General features: G+C 42.2%; 1 protein-coding gene across 1 annotated transcript in view; it reads right to left on the reverse strand.

Annotated features, from left to right (window-relative positions):
• herc3 (HECT and RLD domain containing E3 ubiquitin protein ligase 3) overlaps nucleotides 1–27,251 on the reverse strand; it is a 47,247-nt gene that overhangs the window by 9,897 nt on the left and 10,099 nt on the right. Inside the window, exons 2-20 of the mRNA XM_056279512.1 lie at nucleotides 26,285–26,629; nucleotides 22,216–22,375; nucleotides 18,537–18,613; nucleotides 18,061–18,282; nucleotides 14,237–14,328; nucleotides 13,812–13,942; nucleotides 13,582–13,733; nucleotides 12,795–12,865; nucleotides 12,035–12,159; nucleotides 11,757–11,816; nucleotides 9,559–9,670; nucleotides 8,238–8,427; nucleotides 7,100–7,263; nucleotides 6,552–6,665; nucleotides 5,575–5,598; nucleotides 5,390–5,479; nucleotides 1,908–2,078; nucleotides 1,623–1,766; nucleotides 336–502 (exon numbers count right to left, since the gene is read on the reverse strand). Of these exons, the coding sequence (XP_056135487.1) occupies nucleotides 336–502; nucleotides 1,623–1,766; nucleotides 1,908–2,078; nucleotides 5,390–5,479; nucleotides 5,575–5,598; nucleotides 6,552–6,665; nucleotides 7,100–7,263; nucleotides 8,238–8,427; nucleotides 9,559–9,670; nucleotides 11,757–11,816; nucleotides 12,035–12,159; nucleotides 12,795–12,865; nucleotides 13,582–13,733; nucleotides 13,812–13,942; nucleotides 14,237–14,328; nucleotides 18,061–18,282; nucleotides 18,537–18,613; nucleotides 22,216–22,375; nucleotides 26,285–26,507 (2,489 nt within the window). The 5' untranslated portion in view covers nucleotides 26,508–26,629. The remainder of the gene's footprint in view (nucleotides 1–335; nucleotides 503–1,622; nucleotides 1,767–1,907; nucleotides 2,079–5,389; nucleotides 5,480–5,574; nucleotides 5,599–6,551; nucleotides 6,666–7,099; nucleotides 7,264–8,237; nucleotides 8,428–9,558; nucleotides 9,671–11,756; nucleotides 11,817–12,034; nucleotides 12,160–12,794; nucleotides 12,866–13,581; nucleotides 13,734–13,811; nucleotides 13,943–14,236; nucleotides 14,329–18,060; nucleotides 18,283–18,536; nucleotides 18,614–22,215; nucleotides 22,376–26,284; nucleotides 26,630–27,251) is intronic.

Raw genomic sequence — 27,251 nt, forward strand, 5'->3', positions numbered from 1 at the left:
AAGAGAGCATAGGGAGAAAAGCTAAAAAATATTTCACCCAAACAAATTCCCATCTTCAGAAGACTAATTGCAGCACACCTATGCAACACTGAGGCAATCTGAGTGCAATGTCTCCAGACAAAAACAGAACAGAAAAAGACGGTTACCTCGTGTGAGCACTGCCAACACAGCAGAAGCTGGGTTATTCACCTTGCTACCAAAATGACCAACCCCCCTACCACAGTGAGGTCAGAGCACAAATCCAAATCCAGAGCTAATCTACGTCCCTCATTTGAAGGACAGCTTCCTTTCTCATTACAGGCCCTGCTGTCTGAAGTCCTCTAGATGTATATTACCTGCCCTCCGTGGGCGAGAGCTCCTTCAGGTCCTCCAAGGTGGGCATCATATCCAGCAGCTTCTTATAAAGAGCCAATGGGAAATGGAGGTCTACCACCGTGGAGTTATAGATGGCAAGCCCACAGACGATCCCGATCAGATGGAACCAGTTGTGCTCTACAAAACACTGAAGATGCACACAGTAACCCCAATGGGTAAAAAACCCCGAATCAGTTTTAAAATCATGTTTTACACTAGACATCGGCAGCCAGATGCCATGAGGTGCTAAGAGTATGCACGTTTTCCTTCCATTAGTCACTACATCAGGTGATGAATATTAGTTGTTAATCCATTTCAAATCTTTAAGAGCTTAGTGCTAATTTATGTAATTATACTATTTTTCAGTTAAAACTGTTTGACCACACACAGCACTGTCAAGAGAGCTGCAGCACATCACTGGAACTTTTTATCAAGAGCTCAGACCATTCAAATGACCAAACTACTGAACAAATATAGTGACCATATGTGTGCAGATATGCAAAAATCATAAGAGTGTGTGAGATTTTTGTCAGTACTTCTAGCTAAAACTGGCAAATTTTAACAGTGTAAGAGATTTCAGAATGTGGGTGCATGCAGGTTTCAAATTTCTCATTTATGTGTCCCAACTTGATTCCCAAGCACTTAGTGACAAAAGCCTGACTAATTCTTTAAAATTACTGCTTGTGTATATGCAAGGCCAAGCTTGCATATCAATTAAAATTATGAAGACAAGTATCTACTGCAGTGAGATGATAATAAACTCAAGTCGATTTCAAAGCAAAGTAGTTGGGCTCTGGTCAACAAAATGGCCATAATCAGTATGTTTTAATCGTAGGAACATGATAATTTCTCTATGAGTAACTATGTTCCAAGGTTCAGGAACATTTTCCACTTTACGGGTTACGGTTTTGAAAACTTGGTTTTCTTGTGGGGGAGGGGATTTTACTGTTTTACTGTGTGAAGCACTTTGTGTTACATTTGTTGGTATGAAAAGTGCTATACAAATAAAGTCTGATTGATTGGTTAAATGACCACTAATGTTTTAACCATGAGTAATCTGATTTAAGTGTTGTAGCTATACACTGCATGACACCATTCAGATGTGTATAGAATGACACCAAACTGCGATCTACCATATAATTTAGATGAAGCCTATCAAGATTTACATTTTTACATGCCACAATTTAAATTATTTGTTAATAAGAAACTGAAGACCAAAGAAAAAAAATCCTATCTCTCTGTCAATACAGTATTTTGGTATATCTTACTTTATCTGAGAACCAAAGCAGGTTGGATTCAGTGTAATGGGTGAACATTCCATATATAGGATCCATAAGCTCCTTCAACAGCAACAGGAAGAACTCTTTAGTGACTCCACCAGCATCTACTGCCTCTTCCCCATCAAAAATCACCTGAAGACATGGTCAGGAGGAAGGAGGAGCAAGCAGTGAAGGAAAGCAATACCAACAAATGTAGAGGTTGTTATACAGTGAAAGGAGTGAAAAGAATTATCTTTCTGTAACCACAATGATACATTTTAGGCTTTGCTCTACCTTGAGTGGTTTCTTGAGGTCCACGTCAGAGTAGATGTTGAGTTCACGTAGTGCGTCACTCACTAAGTGGTCCCTACGCACATGGAGCACCAAGAAAGGGTTCCTTGCCAGGAGGGGCTCCAGTGTGAGCAGCATAAAGACATTGTGCAGGTTTGCCCCACTCACTGCCATCTTCAAAATGGTATCACAGGTATCACAGGGGAAGGAAAGTGAGGTGCATGTTCATTTATTCATTCATTAATCTTCAGCTGCTTCTCCAGGGTAGGATCGTGGTGGCAGCAAGCTAAGTAGGGCACTCCAGACATCCCTCTCCCCAGCAACGCCCTCCAGCTCCTCCTGGGGGATCCCAAGGCGTTCCCAGGCCAGATTGGACATGTAGTCCCTCCAGCGAGTCCTGGGTCTACTCCAGGGTCTCCTCCCAGTCGGCCATGCCTGGTAAACCTCCAAAGGAAGGCGCCCAGGGGGCATCCTAATCAGATGCCCAAACCACCTCAACTGGCTCCTTTCGACACAAAGGAGCAGCGGCTCTACTCCAAGCTCCCTCCGGATGTCCGAGCTCCTCACCCTATCTCTAAGGCTGTACCCAGACACCCTACGGAGGAAACTAATTTCAGCCGCTTGTATCCACGATCTCACCCTTTCGGTCGCTACCCAAACCTCATGACCATAGGTGAGGGTTGGAACAAAGATTGACTGGTAAATTGAGAGCTTTGCCTTCCGGCTCAGCTCCCTCTTCAACACAACGGTCCGGTACAACATCCGCAGTACTGCTCATGCTGCACTAATCCGCCTGTCAATCTCCCGCTCCATCCTACCCTCACTCGTGAACAAGACCCCGGGATACTTGAACTCTTTCACTTGAGGCAACAACTCATCCCCAACCCAGAGGGAGCAATCCACCATTTTCCGGTAGAGAATCATGGCCTCAGACTTGGAGGTGCTGACTCTCATCCCTGCCATTTCACACTCAGCTGCAACCCGCCCCAGTGCATGCTGGAGGTAGTGTTCTGATGAAGCCAACAAAACCACATCATCTGCAAAGAGCAGAGATGCAATTATGAGGTTCCCAAAACGGACACACTCCTCACCTTGGCTGCACCTTGACATCTTGTCCATAAATATCACTAACAGAATCGGAGACAAGGGACAACATTGGTGGAGTCCGACACCCACCGAAAACGTGTTTGACTTTGTGCTGAGAATGCTGACACAGCTCTCACTTTGGTTATACAAGAACCGGATGGCTTGTAGCAACGGCCCCGGTACCTCATACTCCCGCAGTACCCCCACAGAATGCCCCAGGGTACACGGTCGTAAGCCTTCTCCAAGTCCACAAAACACATGTAGACTGGCTGGTCAAACTCCCATGCCCCCCTTAGCACTCCTGCAAGGGTACAGAGTTGGTCCATTGTTCCACGGCCAGGACGGAATCCACGTTGTTCTTCCTGGATCCGAGGTTCGACAATCGGTTGGAGCCTCCTTTCCAGCACCCTAGAGTAGACTCTCCCAGAGAGGTTGAGCAATGTGATGCCCCGATAATTGGAGCACACCCTCCGGTCCCCCTTTTTAAATATGGGAACCACAACCCCAGTCCGCCACTCCACAGGTACTGTCCCCAAACTCCACGCAACACTGAAGAGGCATGTCAACCAAGACAGCCCAACAATGTCCAGAGCCTTCAGCATCTCAGGACGAATCTCATCCACACCCGGTGCCTTGCCACTAAGGAGCTTCTTAACAACCTCAGGGGCTTCCCCCGAGTCTTCAGACTCTACCTCCTCCACTGAGGACATGTTTGCTGGGTTCAGGAGCTCCTCAAAGTGTTCTTTCCACCGCTCGACAACATCCCCAGTCCGGGTCAACAGTTCCCCTCCCCGGCTGAATACAGCCTGAGTCAAGCCCTGTTTCCCTTTCCTGAGTCGCCGGATGGTTTGCCAGAACTTACTTGAGGCCAACCGAAAGTCCTCCTCCATAGCCTCGCCGAACTCCTCCCACACCCGAGAATTTGCTTCCGTGACCGCCAAAGCAGCAGCCCCTCTGGCCTCCCGGTACCTGCCTGCTGCTTCAGGAGACCCCTGGGCCAACCAAGTCCGAAAGGCCTCCTTCTTCAGCCAGATGGCTTCCCTCACCGCCGGTGTCCAGCAGCAGGTTCTTAGGTTGCCACCTCGACAGGCACTGATGACCTTATGACCACAGCTCCTGCCTGTCGCACCTGCAATAGAGGCTTTGAACATGGCCCACTCCGACTCGATGTCCCCAACCTCTCTTGGGATACATGAGAACTTCTTCCAGAGGTGGGAGTTGAAGACCTCATGGACAGGGGCCTCAGCCAGATATTCCCAGTTCACCCTCACTACATGTTTGGGTTGGCCAGGTCTGTCCGGCAGTCTTCGCCACCATCTGATCCAACTCACCACCAGGTGGTGATCAGTTGACAGCTCTACTCCTCTCTTCACCTGAGCGTCCAAAACATACGGCCGCAGATCTGATGATACGACCACAAAGTCTATCATCAATCTTTGGCCTAAGGTGTTCTGGTACCAAGCACACCTTTGAACTACCTTATGTTCGAACATGGTGTTTGTTATGGCCAATCCATGACTCGCACAGAAGTCCATAACAAGGCACTGCTCGGGTTCAGATTGGGGAGGCTGTTCCTCCCAATCACGCCCCTCCAGGTTTCTCCATCATTGCCCACGTGAGCATTGAAGTCCCCCAGCAGAACTATAGAGTCCTGAGGCGGAGCCCTATCCAGGACACCACCCAGAGACGCCAAGAAGGCCGGATACTTCAAACTGCTATTCAGTGCATAAGCACAAACAACAGTCAGAGCCTTCCCCCCAGCGACTCACAATTGTATAGAGGCGACCCTCTCATTCCCTGGGGAGAACTCCAACACGGCGGTGCTCAACCGAGGACTTGTGAGTATCCCCACACCCGCCCGCCGCCTGTCACCTTGGCCAACTCTGGAAAAGTAATGAGTCCACCCCCTCCCCAGGAGTTTGGTACCAGAGCCCATGCTAGGTGTGGAGGTGAGCCCAACTATATCTAGTTGGTACTGCTCCACCTCCCACACCAGCTCAGGCTCCTTCCCTGCCAGAGAAGTGACATTCCACATCCCGAGGATCAATCTGTGATGCCGGAAGTCGGCACGCCTTGGTCCCCGCCTTTGCCTGCCGCCCAGCCTGCATTGCACCCTACCCCAACGCTCATCCCCATTAGTGGTGGGTCCACAGGGTGGTGGCTCCATGTTGTTTATTTGGGCTGGGCCCGACTGGGCCCCATGAGCAAAAAGCCCGGCCACCAGACCTCGCCGGCGAGGTGCATTTTATTTATGAATAATTAAAATTCTCTATACTTAAAAAAAAACGTAACCGATGAAAGAAAATGCCAAACCATTTTTCCAAAGTGGCTCTTAGCACATATACTGTCAATTTAATCACATGGAACCTCAATAACTATTTCAGATGAGCTTCAGTTACCTGCATTTGCAGTTCTGCATCTGTTTGCAGCATGGTTGTCTTGGCTTGAGCATTTAGTATAAATGGGTAGGCACATAGGGTCACTGAGCTCTGCAGCGAGGATGAGAGAATGCTTTAAATGTACTTCCTACCATCAGAAGATAACAGATTTTTCATAACAAAAGTTGAAACATGGAGACCAATACCTGAGCTGGTGGTACTCTCGTTTTCTAAAAGAGAAACCAAGAGAAAATGTGATAGAAAACTGATGAAGTACATTATCATTAGCATGACTTCTAGACAGAAATTAACTAACTGCGGAACTAACTTAACATTGACATGAATGACTTGAGGCTTGTTTATGTAGTTCTCCCAGATTACCAAGATACTGGCCAGGGCTTCAAAGGTTAATGACAGAGCAAAGTACCACAACACTAAAATCATGAGCCAAGATTTGCAAAGAATTAAAGGTATTATAGCTGCTAACAAGTTTTCAGTAGCATCTATCCAGCTTTCTTGAGGTGCTGAAGCCTGAAGTTTGCAAAAGTGAAATGAAAGGAAAGTAGGATTTTTAATGTGTCTATGGTGTAATCATTGTCTGTGTGCCGTTTCTATGAAAAACTGAAAGACTCTTCAAGCCGTTTCTATGAAAAACTGAAAATATGGGAGAAGTACATAAATGAATGATTTATGTATGTAGCCTACTAGCTTGCCAGATGAGCAGCCTATTGTGGCAAAAGTAATTTCATATATTATTCACATATGGAAAAAGCTGTGTCCATTTACATAATCTGTTTTCATAAGTACCCACTAAATTGGAAACATTCGATGAAGGAAAATCAAATTCTGGCCCCAGGACGAGAATTTTCTTCTTAAAAAGATACTGTGTACAACAATATTTCAGCTCTGTCAGGCAGATAAGGTTTTATTTTTCTCATATATGCAAAGCGTGACAGGGGCTCGTCTGCTCGTCTAAAACATGGATTGGGCGGAAAAGTCTGACAAACACCACCACCCACCCACAAGCAAACTAGCATAAAATTCCACATGATAGCTCTAATCAAGGCCTTGGCAGTGGCTGAGACTGCTTTGAGCAAAGAGGTACACAGCTGAATGAGAGACCAGAGGAGCAGGGTGTTGGGCAGAGGAAATTAGACAACTAGGGTTGAATTCTCAGACTCACAATCTCAGTTTTACTCAAAAACCACGTGAGGTAGTCTTCCTGGATGTCCACCAGGGTGGTGATGTCAGAGATGTAGAAACAATTATACTCCACACGGTGGGCCTTAAGATTAACCTGGAAACATGGAAAAACAGCTGTTTTACCTCAAGGAAACAGTACTGTGGTTTAAAAAACAAAACAAAACAAGTTACACAATTCAATAGTGATCAACAACAGAAGTCTTTCTATTCAGAGGTTGGTAGGCAAAGTTTGCATTGGGTCCCTGATACAAAATCTTATCTGATGAGGATCTCTGGCCTACTGCAGATCTATTTGCAGCTCTACAACATGGAGATGTTTGAAAATCTCAAATGAAATACAGACATAGCAGTGCGACTGCGTTGTCATATTCTAACATGAGTTAATATTTAAACTAAGTTAGTTGCATGCTTAAATATTGCAATTAACTATGGACTGCCTTAACAATTAGATGCCATTAAAAATAATTAAAAAATGCACTCAGAATGGATGGCATGTTTATGAGGGCAGACGGTATCTTGTCTTGGTACCTTGTGGAGTTTTTCTAGTAGTTTTAGTGTGGCACTAATGTAGCTCTCATGGAAAACTGGTATGAGCAGATTCTTGCCTCCCGTCAGTAAAAACACCACAATGCTCTTGTACATGTCTACCAGTCTGGAGAACACATTGCAATCCACCAAACACCACCAATTATCTGCAGGATAAAAAGGCAAATTAGACATCCAAGGCAAAATATGTTTAAAACTAAACTGTTGAACCACAGCTGAACCACCAGTTCTGTTCACATTCAAAAAATAAAGACTACAATATTTGATCCTCCTAGTTGTCTAAGAGATTAGATCTGTAAACATCTAAACTGCTTTGTACTGCAACATTCCCATGACTCAAAGTAGAGACATGTTCCTGTGCTTGCATGGGACCACTGGTTAGGCAGTGTCTTACTGCACATGAACAATCTTGTGTAAACACACGCAGGTCAGTGACCACATATCTGTGTGTAAGAGTGGTTCTACCAGTTAGAATCTAAATACAAGAATTGGAAACATGACCGTCAAACGTTCTGCACATCTATATGGCTGTGTATAAGAGACTGTCTGTTAGTTTCACTGTATGTGTCTGTGTATGCTCAGAACTATTGAATGTCAAGTCAATTTCATTTATATCTATTTCAAGCTTGATGAAAGAGAGAGACATATAGCCAAGTTCCATGCCAGCAATTCCTTGTAACACCACTGACATGGTTTGAATTGACACTTTAAGATATACTTCAAAGGGGATGCCTGCAGATATCCTGTAGTCACCAAGTCAATAACTAGACCCGAGAAACAATAGTAATTTATCAACTTTACAGCCACAGTTCATGACGCTGGGTGCTTAGGCTGCTAAATACTTTTTGTGCTTTTAATTCTAAAAAAACAAAAAACAAAACCTTTTCTTTGATAAAGAAATATATTTTGCATTGGACTTGATTGGATTCACTGTGCTTGTAAGTAAAAGAATGTGTTACCAGCAAGGTAAATTACATAAATGAGATGCATATTCAACAAGTTTGGATAAGTTTGAAATATTTTGGATGTGGGTCTGCTGGAGTCACAGCAAACTGTCAAAGCCTTTTTCAAATGAGTTAGTGGCTATTCAAAATATGTTGCATGCACATCAACATCATACCCAGTACTTTGCTGGGGTTGGTGTCAAGTCGGAGGATAGCCATGGCCAGAGGGATGGTGAGGCTGATGTAGTTCTTGGAGTCCTGCAGGGCGGGGCACTCAGACAAGATCAGATAGATCCTCATGGCTTCAACATCAGGAGGGGAACATGGCAGTTTGGGGATAAGCAGGCTCTCAAAGCTTTTGGTGGCCTAAGTGGACAGGATTTGACATGGGAGAGGGGCAGCAGCAGAGAATAACTGACTAAAAGTTATCGCTTTGGTGTATTTTTACATTGAAAGGGCAAAAAGAAAATGCACTGCGGTGGAAGTCAAATTTAATTAAAATGACAAACGGTAACCCAAACACAGGTAGAACATGGAAATTCTTAAGAAAACAGGAAAACAATATCAGTCACTTCATTTTAGGCAAGGCCTCTAGTGATTTGTAATAGAGCCTGGATTTAATCGAGCATAATAAATGATGTTGGGCTGAGATACATCTGCTATTAGCATAATATGAGCAGGCTATAGACTCAAGTCTTCCATTTTGTGTCAGTGCTCTGTGTTATAAAGCATAATATGAGCAGGCTATAGACTCAAGTCTTCCATTTTGTGTCAGTACTCTGTTTTATAAATGACTTAATGCTGGGTTTTCAAATTATGATCCAAATTCAATAAAACATTTTATTCCCTTTGAGTGACAAGCCATGACCTCTGATGGCAGTGGTAAACCTGTAACATAGGGGTGGTGATATTACATATACTGGATACACACTGTGTATTTGCCTCTGTTTGTTTTGTTAAGGTCTGTTAGTCTTCCAGACCCAAAAAGGGACAGTCTGTTCCTTTGACAGCAAATGTCACATTCGAGTCATAATATTTCGAATTCATCATCTGTGCTACCTAAAACACAAATCAAGACAACTATTTCTTCAGTGTATAAACAGCAGTCAAGGATATGGGCCAACAAAACCACTATCTCAGTGAACATATACAAAAAGGCTTTGAATGTGATAAACAGCTTTATAATACAATAGAAATGGTGCATTTTTTTCCAAATGGCAATATCTCTCCAACTCCTAGGGCAATATCTCTCCAACTCCTAAGACTATGTAGGATAAATGGGTATTCTTGAATATGAACATTTTTTCCCTCTTTTCACACAAGATCACACTAAGAAAATAGGAGCAGAGATTTCAAACCAGCGGATGCTAGGTTGAGGTGCCCACAAAATGGGGGTAGTACTGTTTTTGAGGATTCTTGTAAGATAGGACAAAAAAGAGAGAGCTCGGGTGCCATATGCACACAATTCCCATACAAAGTGAATAATACTGTGAATACCTGCTCAAGAACTTTAGAGAAGGCTGGTTTGCTCAGTGTCTCGAATAGCGTTTTGACAGAGTTGAGATCGATGCCTGGGATTTTTGGATTGGTTTTGAAGTGGCCGTCATCACTAAAAACACAAACAAATCACGACTGTCTAGATTGTTCAGAATCTCTATTCGTGGTGCTTCTATGGTCACTGATATGATGTAAAAGGGTCAGTGCTCATAATCAGGGGCACTGTAGCAAGCCATTAACATAAACATACATGTTGTTTCAACCTGTGGTATGGCAGACACAGTAATACCTTATCTTAGAAGATCTGTCTCTTTAGTTGTGAGAGTCTGGGAACTTCAATACAAATCAATACTAAACGCTAGCATAAACTAAAAGAAACCCACATTAGCTCTCCTAAAAAAGATAGCAAAACTTTCAGTATAAGAGACAGCAATTATTTACAGGGTAAACCAAAAGACATTGATGGAGCAGGGTTTATTTAGCCATGATATAGGTAGATGAGATTTTATCTAGAACAGACTATTTGCTAAACAAACAAAAGCAGTAAAGCACTAATGCACATAGTACAATCTTTTCTCTTTCTAAAATGTTCCACTAAACTGTCCTCAAGTCCTCAAGCATCATTCTCCACTGGACCCAATTAATTTTGGGAACTCAGTGGGATCTGTCATTTGGGAACTCACCAAGTACCCTGTAGATGAAAAAGCATGCCCCTAAGCAGCCTCCCCATCTCAACACTTCTACCCTCTTCCTTGCATTTTCAGCTGTTTATATAACAGTTCAATCCTGGTAGATTGTGGCTAATATTTCATCAGGCAGAAAAATATAAAATAGTCAATGCTCCTCTCCACAGGATACCGTTCTGTTTTGATGGGCTCTGAGGATTTTTCTCACGAAGCTATCGACAACTGGCATTGAGTTTGAAAGTGCCATCACACCTACCTGCACATACACATCAACACCTCACGATCACCTCATGGACCTTATTTACCAATTAGCACTTAGAACATCATGTAGCACCACTCCGAACCCTGAGGATCAGAGATTTTGTCTTAAAGCATGATGTAATGTGAGTTTATGTACCCGTGTTTGTGTCTATGTAAGGGTGTGATAGGAGACTGGGATTGTCCCTGCTGAGCACTTTCCCAGGAGTCAGAAATACGAGCAAGTGCATATGGCAGCTGGTTACATAATATGTGCCTAGTATGCTCTCACTCTCCAAGGACAACAGGTCTTGACAGGTCGATAGTAAGGTGATGATGGCATGGAGAAGCTAAAACCTAAATGATCAAACTTAATTGAATTTAACTTCTCCAAGGCAGGTTTTAAGATACAGCAGCCTATTACACTGGGCCTACATCCAGGTCATAGAATCAAGCGATTTTACAGTTTGCATGCCTAAACCCATTAAAGCCTATCATGTCAAAAGATCTTCACCACTCAAATTAGCTAAAGTGAGATTTCTGACAATAAAAAACCCAGGCATTTCTATAATAAATAATCTTTCCAGGTGTTTATATATAGCTTAAAAGTTTTTGGTACCAAAAAGAAATATGAAAGTTTTGAAAATTGACAGCCAAGCTCCTGAAATATGTTATCCATGTTTCAGATCAGTGCTTTTGAGATACGATTTTTTAAGATTCTGAATTCTGAACCTGGATTTTAAAATGTTGATATCAGGTTTGAAGAATTTGAAGTGTTTTGAATTTAATCTCTTTTTTCCTGTCAAATGTCTGAAAAGGGTGTAATGGTAACAATTGCAAATGTCCTTATACACGTTCAAAGAAGATGAACAATACAGCAGTTCAACAGGAAGTTGTGCTTGCATCCATGCAGTTTTCAAAAATCTGATATCAAGTTTCCTATTTTTGTTATCAAAAACTTTGAGCAATGAGAATAAAAATAATTCCAAATAGACACTTGGCTTGGCCCCTCATTAAGCAAGATAAGTCAATTCTGAATGTCTTCAGTACATATTATTATCATCATATTCATTGTAATCCCTGTAGTTTGCTGAGGACAATGAGTGTGACCCCTAGTGTTTCGGAGGCGTCAAACAACAAAATCTCTAACTCCCCCTATAACTCTACCTTATTTCATTCACTACCTCATAGCTACCCTTATTGATATGTAGTAGTCGTATTATGCTTCAGGAAATCCAAAATATTACACAAAGGCCCTTTAAAGGCTTTGAGCACCTTTGGTCCAAGAAGCTGGCATTCCAACAGGCTGTAGAGGAGAGTAGAAGTATGATGTCACTGAGGACAGAGTCACATTATGAAATGTGTTAGTTGAGGTACAGATTATAGACCATTAAAAATAAAAATATCATAATTAAATAAATATGTCATATTAAAGGATATTCAAACAGAGATCCAAAGTCAACTAATCGCCCTAAAATTCCACAGGATGTTTAAGATTTTAAAAGAGATCTCATCTTATACTTATACAGACTGTCCATTACTTGCTGACTTACTTTGTGACACTAGAGTCTGTATTGTCTATCAGCTTCATCCTCCACAAATTTAAACTTTCAAAATTGATCTGCGAGATGCCTTTTCTGATGTTAGTCACTCTGAAGTCTTCTGGGTGGACAGAACTCTGTGGGAAACGATGGGAGCGGGAGTCAAAATAACACAGCATAAAGAGACTGGGTATCCACTGTTTCGCACAGCACAAGGCCGCTCAAAAACTGTTTGAGTTGTGTCCCTTTGCGCTACATAGATATAACAAAAAGCTCAAGTATATTGGAGGGACAGCTCAGGTTGGACGGATTGGAGACAAAGCAAGAGAGGCAAGATCGAGATGGTTTGGACATGTGCGGAGGAGAGATGCTGGGTATATTTGGAGAAGGATGCTGAATATGGTGCTGCCAGGCAAGAGGAAAAGAGGAAGGCCAAAGAGGAGGTTTCAGGATGTGTATGGGAGGATATGCAGGTGGCTGGCATGACAGAGGAAGATGCAGAGGACAGGAAGAGATGGAAATGGATGATCTGCTGTGGCAACCCCTTTTGGAACAAAACCATGCACAAGTTTACTGCACTGCTGCCTCCCTGTGGTTCAAGGCTGGAACAGACAAAACTGAAAAATAGCAAAGATCTCTGCGATGAGATGGATTGATATATTCAGAATTGGAATCAGTTACTTAAAATAAAAAAAGGGTTTAAGCAGTAGGACAACCCCACTCAGACTCAGAAAGGTAGACAGCCAACTTTTTACTTTTTCAGATAACTTACCTGATTAGAATACAACAGGAAGTTATGATCTCCTCCACAGCTGATTTTGGTTACTGTACAATACTCCGATTCTAACATGGAAAGGAGGAACACAGGCAGAAGGTTAGCCGGACAAAATCTGATAGCAATTTCTTGTCGTTAGGTACATGAGATTGTCATAAAGATAAGTGATTTAAATGCTGAACAAAACTGTTAAGTGACATTCTTGATGTATGCAGTATAAGTTTGTTACCATCTTCTTTAGTACTGGTAGTTCAACTACAGGCAGGCTACTAAATGGCATGAAGCAGCAGAGAAACCATGTCCGAAACTGTAAACCACATCTCATCAACCCAAAATGTACAAATATACAGTAGTCCAATATATTTATTCTCTGCAGATGTGAATTTTAATCATTTTACTACAAGCAGCCAATTGACTTTTCAACTTTCCTGAAACTACTTTACAAAATTAAATATGGATTACTACCACATATGCTCAATATGTGTGGTCAACATAATTTTTCCCTTGGTTTTAGAAAACAATCCTTTTCAAGCACATGGACATGACTGTCATTTCCTTAAGCTTAAATACAGTACAAACTTTTACTTTTAAATACTTCTCCCTCTGTAAATTTACACTATTTAAGATATAACTGAGCAAACTATTTAATGAAAATCATTTTGCTGCATTCCATTTTGAATGTGCTAAATTTTTAATAACATTGTATGTTCAGTTTGAAACCCAGTTCTGAAAGAACAAACCTGACATGAGACATTTATGAGTCGGTAATAAGTCATCCAGTCACCTGAACTATCAGAGGTTCCTGTTAGAAGGCTGCTCTTAACAGGGAATGGGCTTTTGGTAATTCCCTGCATTCCTGTGCCCAGCTGACCATGGCTGTTACTGCCGAAAGCATAGACCATACCAGAGGAAGGAACAAATGCCAAGGTGTGGTGCCTGGAAGATTTAAGAGAGGGAGGGAGTTATGATGTAGATAGAAACACCCAAGTTTTATGTGGCTGCACCAAATGGTACCTTCCACAGGCAATTTGGGACACCTCACTCCCCATTAGCTCCAGCACTCGTCTGGGTAAAGGCTCATTGTTGGTGGAGTCATGGCCCAGCTGACCGCGCAAGCCATTTCCAAATGTAAACAAGCCCCCATCCTATCAGATAGACACAGAGTATGGGTTATTTTTGGTACTGGTGTTTGGGACAGAAGGATTTTATAAATAATATATGGGATATCATATAAATAATGTAAGATAATGCAACTTTATTCCCAGACCAAGGAAATGTATGCAGATGCTTGCAGGTGAGGTACTGTCATGCAAGCAGAATTTTTACCTACCACCCTAGCAGTAAGTAAACCCCACTCAGACTTAGAAAGGTGGACAACAAAATGCTTTTAGGACAATAAATAGGCAAGTTTTTCAGATAACATTTTTCAGCTGCCCTACCTTTGTCAGGGCAGCAGTATGTTCTTCTCCACAGCTGATGTAAACAACTTTTTGGGATCTCAGAAACTTAATGTGGCATGGGACAGCCCGATCTGATTAAGGGAATACATAAGAAAAAGAAAAAAGAAAAAAAAGAACTGATGGTACCAAAAACAAAGCTATTGTGTTTCACGTAGAACTGACCATAAGACTTGAAGTCCTAAAACAATTAAGAACTCATCATGGAAAGAATGTTGATGGAATACTTATTAATTAGACACCCATGGACATTATGTTGAACGCAGTCATGTTAAGAATAACAATAAGAATTTTTCACAATAATTGCTTTTAAATATCTTTTTACATTTACAGTTCAGCATCTGCCTAGCAAATTGATGATGACCTTTATTATTATTTTATGATTTTCATCTTCAGGCAATCTATAAAAATTAACTGTATCTATACTCACAAAGTACCTGTATAGAATGGTAGAGGGCCATTACAAAATAGTATACCTCCTTAATGTTTGGGCATTTTGTTGTTTTGCAGCTTAATCAAAATCTGCATTATTATTTACTGTACTCACATTAGTGAATAAATTATTTTCAAAAATATTGATAAGAGACAGAAATTTCAGTTTAATCAATTATTCAACCCCTTGATTCAATACCTTGTAGAGGCATCTTTGACAGCAATTGCAATTTTTATTTGTCTTGGACATGTCTATCGCCTTGGCACATTTGTCAAGTCATTCCACAGATGGTATTCAAGTCTGGGCTATGTCTGGAACATATAATAACTTGCATATTCTTGTCCAAAATCTGGTGTTTTAACAATAGTTATTCTCCTGTGAGAAGATAAATCACACCAACAGGTTCTCTTTGGTCATTGTTCCTTCTAACATGACAGCTCTTCCAGGCCCTGCAGCTACAAACTCAGGGCTCAATACAGGAATTGGTGTTTGATGGGTATTTAGCCATGTCCAGTTTCCGCCTTACCCCTGGCAAATAAAGTCTGATTTTAGTTTCAGAAACTAGAGGTTTTTGCCCTGATAATCTAAATGTCCCTCCTGAAAAGATCTCTTGCCAGAGCCAAAAGACCTCTGTAGTTACATCAGTGGTCTTTGGGTTCACAACTGTAGCCAAGATACTTCATGTTTAGTTACTTAATTTTGTCTGACAACCAGTAGTAGAAAGAGTCTGGTAGGCATCATCCCTTACTGATGGAAACTTCTCTAGTTTTGCGAACTTTAAATCCTTCAAATTTGTTTTATGCCTACTCAATTTCTTCAGAGAAGTGTGAAGTTTACCAACAGTTACTTACACTTTATGGCGAGGTCTCTACTTTGAAATTTACTCATCTGTGGGACCTCACACTGTTGGACATATTACTTGCTCATGGGTATGTTGTTGCAGAGCTTAAAACCCTGTATTTGCAGTAGAAGGTCAATCTCCCTACCAGGGGTATACTAGGAAAGAAATTCAGCCCTGGACTTATCAGCTGGGACCGGCTGGGTGGTGTTATTATAATTACAGAACATAGCCCCACTAGATTTAGCACCTTAATTCTTGCTGGTAATTATATAGTCTATATAGCCTTCTATTGTCGATAGGTGTTTCTGAACATATTCAAACGCTTTTGCAATGGAAAGTAGCATATGTCTATTCTAGGACATATTTCAGTAGGCACAGACTTACACTCACCGGCCACTTTATTAGGCACACCTGTCCAACTGCTCGTTAATGCAAATTTCTTATCAGCCAATCACATGGCAGCAACTCAATGCATTTAGGCATGTAGACATGGTCAAGACGATCTGCTACAGTTCAAACCGAGCATCAGAATGGGGAAGAAAGTTGATTTAAGTGACTTTGAACGTGGCATGGTTGTTGGTGCCAGACGGGCTGGTCTGAGTATTTCAGAAACTGCTGATCTACTGGGATTTTCACGCACAACCATCTCTAGGGTTTACAGAGAATGGTCCGAAAAAGAGAAAATATCCAGTGAGCGGCAGTTCTGTGGGCGAAAATGCCTTCTTGATGCCAGAGGTCAGAGGAGAATGGCCAGACTGGTTCGAGCTGATAGAAAGGCAACAGTAACTCAAATAACCACTCATTACAACCGAGGTATGCAGAAGAGCATCTCTGAACGCACAACACATCGAACCTTGAGGCAGATGGGCTACAGCGGCAGAAGACCACACCGGGTGCCACTCCTGTCAGCTAAGAACAGGAAACTGAGGCTACAATTCGCACAGGCTCACCAAAATTGGACAATAGAAGATTGGAAAAACGTTGCCTGGTCTGATGAGTCTCGATTTCTGCTGCGACATTCGGATGGTAGGGTCAGAATTTGGCGTCAACAACATGAAAGCATGGATCCATCCTGCCTTGTATCAACGGTTCAGGCTGGTGGTGGTGGTGTAATGGTGTGGGGGATATTTTCTTTGCACACTTTGGGCCCCTTAGTACCAATTGAGCATCGTGTCAACGCCACAGCCTACCTGAGTATTGTTGCTGACCATGTCCATCCCTTTATGACCACAGTGTTCCCATCTTCTGATGGCTACTTCCAGCAGGATAACGCGCCATGTCATAAAGCTCGAATCATCTCAGACTGGTTTCTTGAACATGACAATGAGTTCACTGTACTCAAATGGCCTCCACAGTCACCAGATCTCAATCCAATAGAGCACCTTTGGGATGTGGTGGACCGGGAGATTTGCATCATGGATGTGCAGCCGACAAATCTGCAGCAACTGCGTGATGCTATCATGTCAATATGGACCAAACTCTCTGAGGAATGTTTCCAGTACCTTGTTGAATCTATGCCACGAAGGATTAAGGCAGTTCTGAAGGCAAAAGGGGGTCCAACCCGGTACTAGCAAGGTGTACCTAATAAAGTGGCCAGTGAGTGTATGTTGTAACATGCCACCAGCATGGCTTAAATAGTGACGAGTAGCCTATCAGTGGGGTCGCTTTGTAACCACAGGTTACAGCAGTTGCCTAGCTTACAATTTAATGTCCATCTTACCCCTTCAGTCTGCTCCTCTTAAGTGTTGCTGGCCACCTGAGGATGCTGATGCTCAAAGAGTAATTTGATTTTTCCCACAGTGAGCACGCAACTGCCGCTGTGGGCTATGCGTCACAAAAACCTGAGAGGGATGTTTAGTAGGATATGCTCGCAACTGATGTATGAACACACTGAGGACAACAAATAATGTTACAGAAGTGAGGACATGCCATAGCTAGCTAGCTAGCGTTATAGTTAGCCTAGTTTTCCTCGTGACACTAATCCCCAGAACATAATCGACACTTGCTGGTCCCCTGCCTTTCTCACGGAACACTTTCTTGCTCCACCTACACACGCAGCACAGGTAAGCCGTGGGTCTGGACGGTTTCGTGCTTGTTTACATTTGGAAGACCGTGCCTCTAATGCCTGCTTCCTTTTTTCTCTGACTTTTTCTGTCCCTCCTTTACTTTTTGACATTTTCTTGTCGATGGCTTTGGTTTGCCATCTCACTGCTGCGTGCTACTTTTGCATCTAGAATGCTGACATGCATTAATTAACTTGGCTGTGATTGGACAGTGAGCCCAGTCCCCGAACACGCACGCAGCATGCGCTTATGTGCACCCTGAATGACAGGGATAAGGGGCCTGTCGTGGATTTTTTTTTATGGTCCACCGGCCCACCGATGCGGCAGCCCACCAGGATTTGTCCCTGTATGCCTGATGGCCAGTACACCACTGCTCCTTATTCATTATATTACCTTACTACCAACTAAGTACTGGTACCATAAAGAACAACCCCATGCCACATCTTATGATGTAATGATACTAGTATACCTTGCTCATCGTTGAGACCCAGCTGTCCGGCACTGTTCTTGCCCCAACCAAATACAGCTCCCGACAAGGAGAGTGCAAAGCTGTGGTCTCCCCCTGCAGTGATCTGCGCCAATGGGATTCCTGACAGGGACTTGAGAAGCTGAGGGGACAGCGTGCTTGGTTCTCCCTTCCCCAGACCAAGCTGACCTCTGGAGTTCTGACCCCATGTGAACAGCTGGCCATCTAAGAGGGAAAAGATAGTCAAGCCGTAGAGTTAGCCATACTTAAAAAACCCTGTAGCTACAAAAAAAGCACACATCGAGCTAATGATGATATTGTAGTAGAATTATATGATATTATGAGTATGCAGGAAATTATTGTCATGCTAGTGATTTAGGTTGAGATGCTGCAAATGTAGCTCTACAACACTAGTGTCAGTGAAGCAATCTAACACAATAGAAAGGTTGATGGCTCGTTATGGGGAGTTTATGTCACACCTCTAGAGAGTGCCATGCAGTGCTGGTTGCCACATACAACTTGGGAGATACGGTGGTCAGACAGCTTTTTGATCAACCTAGACAAAATGAAAAAAAGAAATGCATTAGCTGCTGAAGACAACATTATTTTGGCTTCTGGCTAGTTATTAGGTTCATTATACCAGTATAGTAGGACTGTATTAGTTATTATGTTCAAAGTCCGAATGGCAGTCCCTGATGAAATAATCATTGCTAAAATAGTACTTTGTGTTGAGGATTTACAATGCTTTGCAATACCATCAAAATCCTGTGTAATAATTCACCAATGGCTTCCTGCAATTGTGTTGGGGTTTGTTTTTTTTAAGCATTTTCAAGTATTTTTAAATACCTTGAAGTCATAAAGGTTAGCTAACAGCACTACTGAGGTAATGAGAAGAGGAACAAAAATCAAAAGGAATCAATAGTACTGTCGATAATAAGTGTTGTCTTTAGCATACCAAACAAAACGACTGAAAGCACTGCAGCTCAAATGAATTAGGGACTATTTGAAGAGAATGGTGAGTCAGCCTGCCAAGAGGGCTACTGCTTCACAACAAAAACTATGAAATGACATAATCTCATATGCATTTCCATTAAAAAAAATTTAATTTTACTAAAATACCTAAGAAGATATCTAAACCTATCTAGATTAATCAAGTCAATGGGGAAAGGAAAAACATTTGCTAAGCCTGTCTATTGTGAGTATCAGACATCATGATCCGCAGGCCCTGGCTTCAAAAGCCCTTTCACCTTTGAAGAGAGACTGACATGCCCTTTCTGAACACATTTTTTAACATTGGGAGTTTGAATCATAACCGAAAATAGTTGTGGTTTTATGAATTCAAAGCTATTGGCTACTGTCTTCCTGGGTGGGTGGATCCATGTCAAACGTCACAGCGCTACTGCTACTGCTCATGTCCGCCGACACGATAACTGACTGATAAAACTTGATTAATATCACAATTTGGTGAGTATTTTGACTTCATGATTCAAAATCTGTTACAAACAACAATAACACACAGGTACATGGATATAAAATTTTTATTTGAGGGTTTTAAACATGAGCGGTAGCGCGGTGACGTTTGACATGGATCCAGTTATCCACAGCTCTCATACGTAGTATAGAGGGGCTGTGTAACCCTATATGCAAATTGACTGGTGTCTACGTATCTACCGGCACAATTTGTCATTGGACACCATCTACAGTAAATCACAGATCTCTCTGGAGTGGCCGCAGACGTGCTGTTTTGGCCACTGAATTTCTCTGTGGTCACATTCCAACTCAGAACATAACTTATCAACAGGAATTTTCAGATTTTGATGTCAGTATCACTTTAAGACAGAATTTAATGACAGAATCGTTTTAAAACATGTGGAGGTTGACTCTGCTCGTATGTTAAAACATCCGCAATTTATTCTGAAGCTAAACCATGTCTTGCTTAATTAGTGAAATGATGCAAGTGATATTGTGCAGTAAGTAGACATAAATCATTTATGTATCATGTATTCAGAATAATAAATAATTAATACAGATTATCTGGCTAAATTAATTCTTTGAAAAAGTACTACAACTTTTATTTAAATTTTACCTGCTGAAAATAAGCATTTGAATCAGGCACTACCATCCATCCATCCATTTTCCACTGCTGGAGCCTATCCCAGCAGTCATTGGGCGGCAGGCAGGGAGACACCCTGGACAGGCTGCCAGACTGTCACACAGGGCCGACATACACCCACACACATTCATACCTAGGGACAATTTAGTATGGCCAATTCACCTGACCTACATGTCTTTGGACTGTGGGAGGAAACCGGAGCCCCTGGAGGAAACCCACGCAGACATGGAGAGAACATGCAAACTCCACACAGGATGACCCGGGACAACCCCCAAGGCTGGACTACCCTGGGGCTCAAACCCAGGACCTTCTTACTATGAGGGAACCATGCTAACCACTGCGCCACCGTGCCGCCCTCATGCACTATCATTTCTTAGAAAAAAGCTCCACTGCTTAATTTGAACACACTGCAAGTGAGGGATAAGTCTTTTGTTTGGAAACACACACAAATATGCAAACAACTACACACATATGCACATTTATTAAGGTTGGGCCTACACACACACACCATCCATCCATTATCTTAACCACTTATCCTGCTCTCAGGGTCGCGAGGATGATGGAGCCTATTCCAGCAGTCATTAGGCAGCAGGTGGGGAGACACCCTGGACAGGCCGCCAGGCCATCACAGGGCCGGCACACATACACCCATTCATTCCTAAGGACAATTTAGTACAGCCAATTCACCTGACTTACATGTCTTTGGATTGTGGGAGGAAACCGGAGCCCCTGGAGGAAACCTACGCAGACACAGGGAAAACGTGCAAACTCCACATAGAGGACGACCCGGGATGACCCACCAAGGTTGGACTACCCCGGAGCTCGAACCCAGGACCTTCTTGCTGTGAGGCGACCGCGCTAACCACTGCGCCACCCACCCACACACACCCACACACACACACACAAACACTATTTATTATTATTACTGCTTTTTTGTTCTGTTTTGTTATTTAATTACTATTGTTGCTGCAGTCTTAAGGAGCTGAAACTCAAGAATTTTACCCTCTTATACTTTTATAATGAGACGTAACAAATAAAGAATCTTGAATCTTGTTTGAGGCTATGTAGATGGCAAGTAACGTTATTCTAACTGTGAAGATTGAAAAAAATCAGAAGAGGAAAAAAGTAAACTTTCTCTAGCCCAATAAAGGATCAATTTCATCTATTTTTTTAATCAATTCTAAACTGCTTAAATGAAAATTCCTGTGGCTCGTTCATATAAATTTAGATTTGCATTGGAAATCATGGCCATATCACTTGCAATGGACTTTCAAGAGTGAAAAGGTTGAAATGTTTCTAAATCAGATTTGTGGTACCATGATGGTACCCATCTCTGATTCTATTTAGGTAGAGAAGGCTTTCATACTTTAGTGAGATCAATTTTAAGAAAGGCTAAGCTGTTTGAAAACAGAAAGTGTGAATCTGAAATCTGTTGTCATGTGTGGACTTGTGATCTTTTCTTGTTCCTTCTACCGGTCTTTAAATGACAAAGGTACAGTATACGATTTAAAAAGAGGATTCGCCTATGCAACTTAACACTGCTGATTTTAAAAGCAGAGTGATGCAGGGGACAGAAGCTCCCGTTTTGGAAACCATGTTTACTGAACTGCTATTTATAAATCAATGTATTCAGCTTCTCAATGTGACGATTCTTAAAGTTGTGAATTCAGTCTATTCATTTTGTTTACTTCACTTAACATAAGGGTTTGTTATGACCCCATGATATTATGAGGCAATGACTCGCACTTTGTTGATGCAAAATGGCATTCTCTGCCATCATAATGACTCCTTGTTTTATTAGAACAATGACTTACAATGACCATCTCTCAAGGCAACAGTCATACCATTCTTACTTTGCATGCTTCCCACTCAATAACATTTGACCGTATGCCTGTTTTAACGTTTTGTAGATGTGTACTGTAAAACCGCAGCATGGACATGAGCCTTTGTGCAGTTATTCTATATGCACATCTAAAATGTCCAGCGCTTTTTTTCAATTTGGAATCAAAACTTGTGTTTTTCTCTATGGTGTACTGCTAGGTCACCTGGGGATTCGAACAGCCTCCTCTGCAGTCCCCAGGCCCAGCTGACCCAATTCACCAGCCCCCCAGGCAAACACCTGGCCCTGCTCATTCACTGCCACAGAGTGGGACCAGCCGCACGCCACCACGGCTATCTTCTGAGTATCCAGAGCTCCTACTAGCTCTGTAGGGAGGAGGAAGGGCTTATCAGAGTGCATCAGAGGCATTTCCTTGAACACTGACAATATCATTGGAAATTATATGCAGTTATGTACATTATTGAGGCTTTTTGCTGCATACTAAAAACCATATGTTCAGCTTTCCTTTCTGATGTAATCTTAAGAGCTATTTTCCACTGTTAGAATGTTACTTTGGTTCAGATATTGTCCAGCTACTAAGTCAGACTGCACCTTTAAACATACAGATTTTGCCTCTCCACATAAACTAGTTCTTTTTGTCTCCACCTCATTTTCCCTTCATTTCGATCATTATCATGTTTATTTTTCACAGCCCTTCATTCCAGCACCTATTTAAAAGTCAAGTTAAGTCAATTTTATTTGTACAGCCCAATATCACAAATTACAAATTTGCCTCAGTGGGCTTTACAGCAAAACAACATCCTGTCCTTAAGACCCTCACACTGGATAAGGAACAACTCCCTAAAAATCCCCTTTAACGGCGAAAAAAATAGGAATAAACCTTAGGGAGAGCAACAGAGGAGGGATCTCTCCTCCAAGACCAACAGACGTGCAATGGATGTTGTGTGTACAGAATAAAACACAATTTACAGAATACAACATTGAAAGGGAATAACAGAATTATAATGGAATTATAAGATATATGAAGTATATGATGAGGAGGATGTCAAGCAGCAGGAGGACAGACTACACATGCACACAGGGGAGACTCACATCACACCATTCACATATAAAGGAGAAGAGACAAGAAAAAACATTAGTCACACAGAGAGAAAGAAGGCTATAACACTGAATCTGAATAACAAAATTATATGGATTTATAAGACATAAAGAATGTGATGAGAATGCCAAGTAGTGTCCAGGTGGTGACCACTGTCACCATGGAGACCTGGGAGGAGGACAGACTACATGTGCACATGGGGGAAACTCACATCATACCTTTTACATACACAGGAGAAGAGAACGGAGAAAAAAAATCATTCAGAGAGAGAGAAAAGACATGTGACAGAAGAGAACAGTTTGCAATAGTCAGTAATCTATACTCTATAATCTCGTCGACAGAACAGTGCTTGGTAAATTCATTGACACAGAAACCGACCAGCCAAGCAGTACAGGTCGTGATGTACTCAATTTAAAGGCAACTAATTGCAGGCTAAGGCAAAAAGATGAGTTTTAAATTTGGATTTAAAGGACTTAACAGACTCTTGACTGTCTGATGGCAGCAGGCAGGTTATTCCACAAGAACAGGGCCTAATAGGAAAAGGCCCTGCCACCAGCTGACTTCTTTTTAACTTTGGGTACACACAGCAGCCCTGTATTTTTGGAGCGGAAAGCTTGTGATGGAATATACAGTTTCAGGAGATCAGACAGGTATGATGGGGCAAGCCCCTTTAGGATTTAATAAGTCAGCAGAAGCACCCTGAAGTCTGATCTAACATGGATAAGAAGCCAATGAAATGAGGCAAGAATTGGTGTAATATGGTAACATTTTCTAGTTTTAGTTAGGATTCTAGCTGCAGCATTTTGAACCATCTGAAGACTTTCAGTACTAGCATGTGGCAGACCTGAAAACAGAACATTACAATAATCAAGTCTGGATGAAACAAATGCATGTATTAAGAGTCTCTGCGTCAGCCATGGAAAGGAAAGACCGAATGGACTTTAAAAGGTTAAGAGGATCTCTCATAAACCAAACCCACGAAAGGTATTTAGCATGTACCTACTATTTGGTTTCCAATCTTTTGGAAAGTCCCATGACTTTCCAACAACAGATACTCTCACATACCAAGACAGCAACAGAAACAGTCAGGTAAAGGAAAAACACAGTCCCAGCTCCGGTTTCAGATGACAGAAATGCTCAGTTATGTCTAAAAACAACACATTTTGTCAAGTTGACATACTACACACACCAGGAGCAAATGTAAAAGGTTCTGCAAGTTTAACTGTGTTTTGGAAATTGGTTTGTTTGTGTGCAAAACCCTCAGCATTGTGCTTCTTCCGTCTGTGCAGTGTCTTTGTCCACATCTGCGACTAAGTTTTGTCTTTGTTTGATGGCTGATCCAGCTGGCGCTGGATCAGCTGGGAGAGCTTGATCTACTGCATCCTGTGGGCCCAGGGACCATGGCCTTGCCTGGAGCTGCGCCCGAGGAGGTAACGCTGAGGGTGGTCTGACAGGACACGGAAGCGGGGCAGGCTAAGTTAACTGCTAGCCCATGCAAACCAGCAGTTCCAATAACGGTCTGGAGCGGCCTCACCTGGCGTTGACTGTGATGTTTTGGATGTCGTCGTGTGGAGTACAGGGAGGTGTGTCGAGGGTGTCTGGCTGGGAGAGCTGGCGCGGGATCAGCTGGGAGAGCTTGGTCTGCTGCGTCGAGTGGGCCCAAGGACCAGGGCCCCTGACTGGAGTTGCACCCAAAGAGGGAGCAACAAGGGTGGTCTGACAGGACGTGGAAGTGGGGCAGGCTAAGGTAACTGCTAGCCCATGCAGACCGGCAGTTCTGACAGTCATACTGGCTGGTGTTTGTTCTCCTGGACAGTGATTTTTTTTTTTTTTTTTTTTTTAGTTTGGCTATATGTGTTAGTTTGGATATGTGTGATCTTGTAGTTCTTGTAGTTATTGGATATGTGTTTTTGTCTTTTTGTTGCACTGCTGTGGGCTGGGGGAAACAGTATTTCATTTCATGTATGCAAGTACAATGAATGAAATGACAAAGTGTTCTTGATTCTTCATAAAAAAGGGGGTTATCCACAAAGATACCACTTCAGCAAAGGAGAGACAAAGGAGAGGAAGAGTGTGCAGCTGCACTGCTGTGTATATTTCCTGTGTGGTCTCCAGCTATGTGGTGTTAGGTATGTTAGGTAAGTAGGTTGGCACAGTTGAGAAAGATTAGTTTATACTATCACTGGAATATTTTCATGAGAGTGACTAAAAATCTTGAAAGGTTCATTTTTATTTTGTTTTTCTTTTTAGTCAAAATGTCTTTATGCATGCTCAATAATCCAGGTAAGAAAACCAAAGAAGGGATGATGAACTGATTCAACTTTCTTTGATTTGTTTTTCTTTTTAGGTTTCATGCCTGACTCTCTTCTACAGTAGTCATTTCACACAAACACAAACCTCCAACCACACAATTCAAATAAATAATCAGCAGTGTCTAGAATCTCATTAGAGCTGCAAAGGCTTTCCAAAGATTCTAGAAATAACCAAACATCTAGTTCTGCAGTCTATTTGTTTCCCAAAGATAAGCCTGGTGTGGTGCTACAGGTTATCCAGGAAAATGTCTTATATACTATGCTAGATTTTCAGCCATTTTCCAGATACTGTAAAAAAAAAAAAATCAGAATGTCTGGGAAATAGAGCCTGTTCTGGAAAACACATCAACATGCACGCATCATAAGATTCAAGATAGGAAATGTAAGCCAGGATTCAAGTCTTTCCTTCACATCCAATCCAGCCCAATCAGATTCTAAATCTAATTGAGCTAAGTCTTACTCTTGCTTTACTACATAATCATGCTCAGACTGTCCCACTGGAAGACCAGTTTGATTCAGAAGCCTGAACTTATGAAAAACCCTATCCAGCTTTATGTCTTTCCGTTTGATACCTGAGACCTACTCCGCCATTCATAAAACCATTGTCTGACAAGGACAACAAATTCTCTATTATAAGGTATCCAATTTAATCAATTAAAATTGATAACTACCATATGTCTTCTATGCTAAAAGGAGTTTCACTTTAGGACATTTTGACAATTTGCACAATTTTAAACAACTTTAGCAGATATGCTTAGAGAATACATATGAGAAATTAAGGATGTCTTCATTTTCAAAGTAGACACCGCAATGCACGTAACCTATTCTATATGAGCTCAAGACAACTGGAACAGAAACCTTACCTGGTGAATCCCCTGTTTTTTCATGGCCCAGCTGTCCACAGCTGTTGGAACCGCATGTATAAACACTGCCATCTTGCAGTAAGAACACAGAGTGTTGCCCTCCACATGCTATTTCCTTTAGTCCCCTGCCTCTGAACCCTTGGCTGTTCCTTGGCTCAAATACAGGGTTTCTCTCCTCACCGATTCCCAGCTGTCCGTCCACTGCATTTCCCCAACACAGCATTATGGCGAGGGTGAGGAATAAGCACCGATTCAAGGAAATAGAGATGGATGGCAGAGGAAACACAGGGAACTGTTCAGGCTAGAGAGCAGCCTCGCTTTCTCCCCTCAGCATAAATGACAAACCTGGAGGAGACACAAAACAGAAAGAAGTACAATCATTCCTCAGAAAGAATACATACGACCTCTTGCACTCTTAGCCAACAGGTCGGAGAATGATGTAAGGGTGGGTTAAGAGGTGGATGTGGGTGTGTGAGAGAGCAATGTAAACGCTGTGACGACAGAGGACCGCCAGTGTGTTTAAATAAACCCAGTCACAGTAATCCCTTCTTAAGCAGTTCCAATCGGTCGTGCCTCAACACACCAATCCACTTTCAATGTACATGCCACTGACAGATGGCCAAGGTAATATGCAGACAGAACAGAGACAACACAACGAGACGACGAAGTGACAGAAACATAGGCGGGAGGCCGAGATGGGACATGAGATGCGTCTATCAGAAGAGATGGATATGACCGTCCCGAAAGTAACCTCTCTAGTTTGACAAGTTACTTATACCAACATCATGTTTTGACAGTAGATGTTCAACCAAAGCTAACGTCAACAATTCAAACCCTCTTAAACAGAGGTTTACGTTGCTCACTGTGTTAGATACAAACTGAATGAACACAGACCCTTTTACTGTATTCTAAGATACGTAAGGCCATGCATTCAGCTTGCTCAAAGAGATAAGTTATAAATATTAAG

This window comes from Lampris incognitus, chromosome 5 (assembly GCF_029633865.1).
Source record: "Lampris incognitus isolate fLamInc1 chromosome 5, fLamInc1.hap2, whole genome shotgun sequence".
Lineage (NCBI taxonomy): Eukaryota > Metazoa > Chordata > Actinopteri > Lampriformes > Lampridae > Lampris > Lampris incognitus.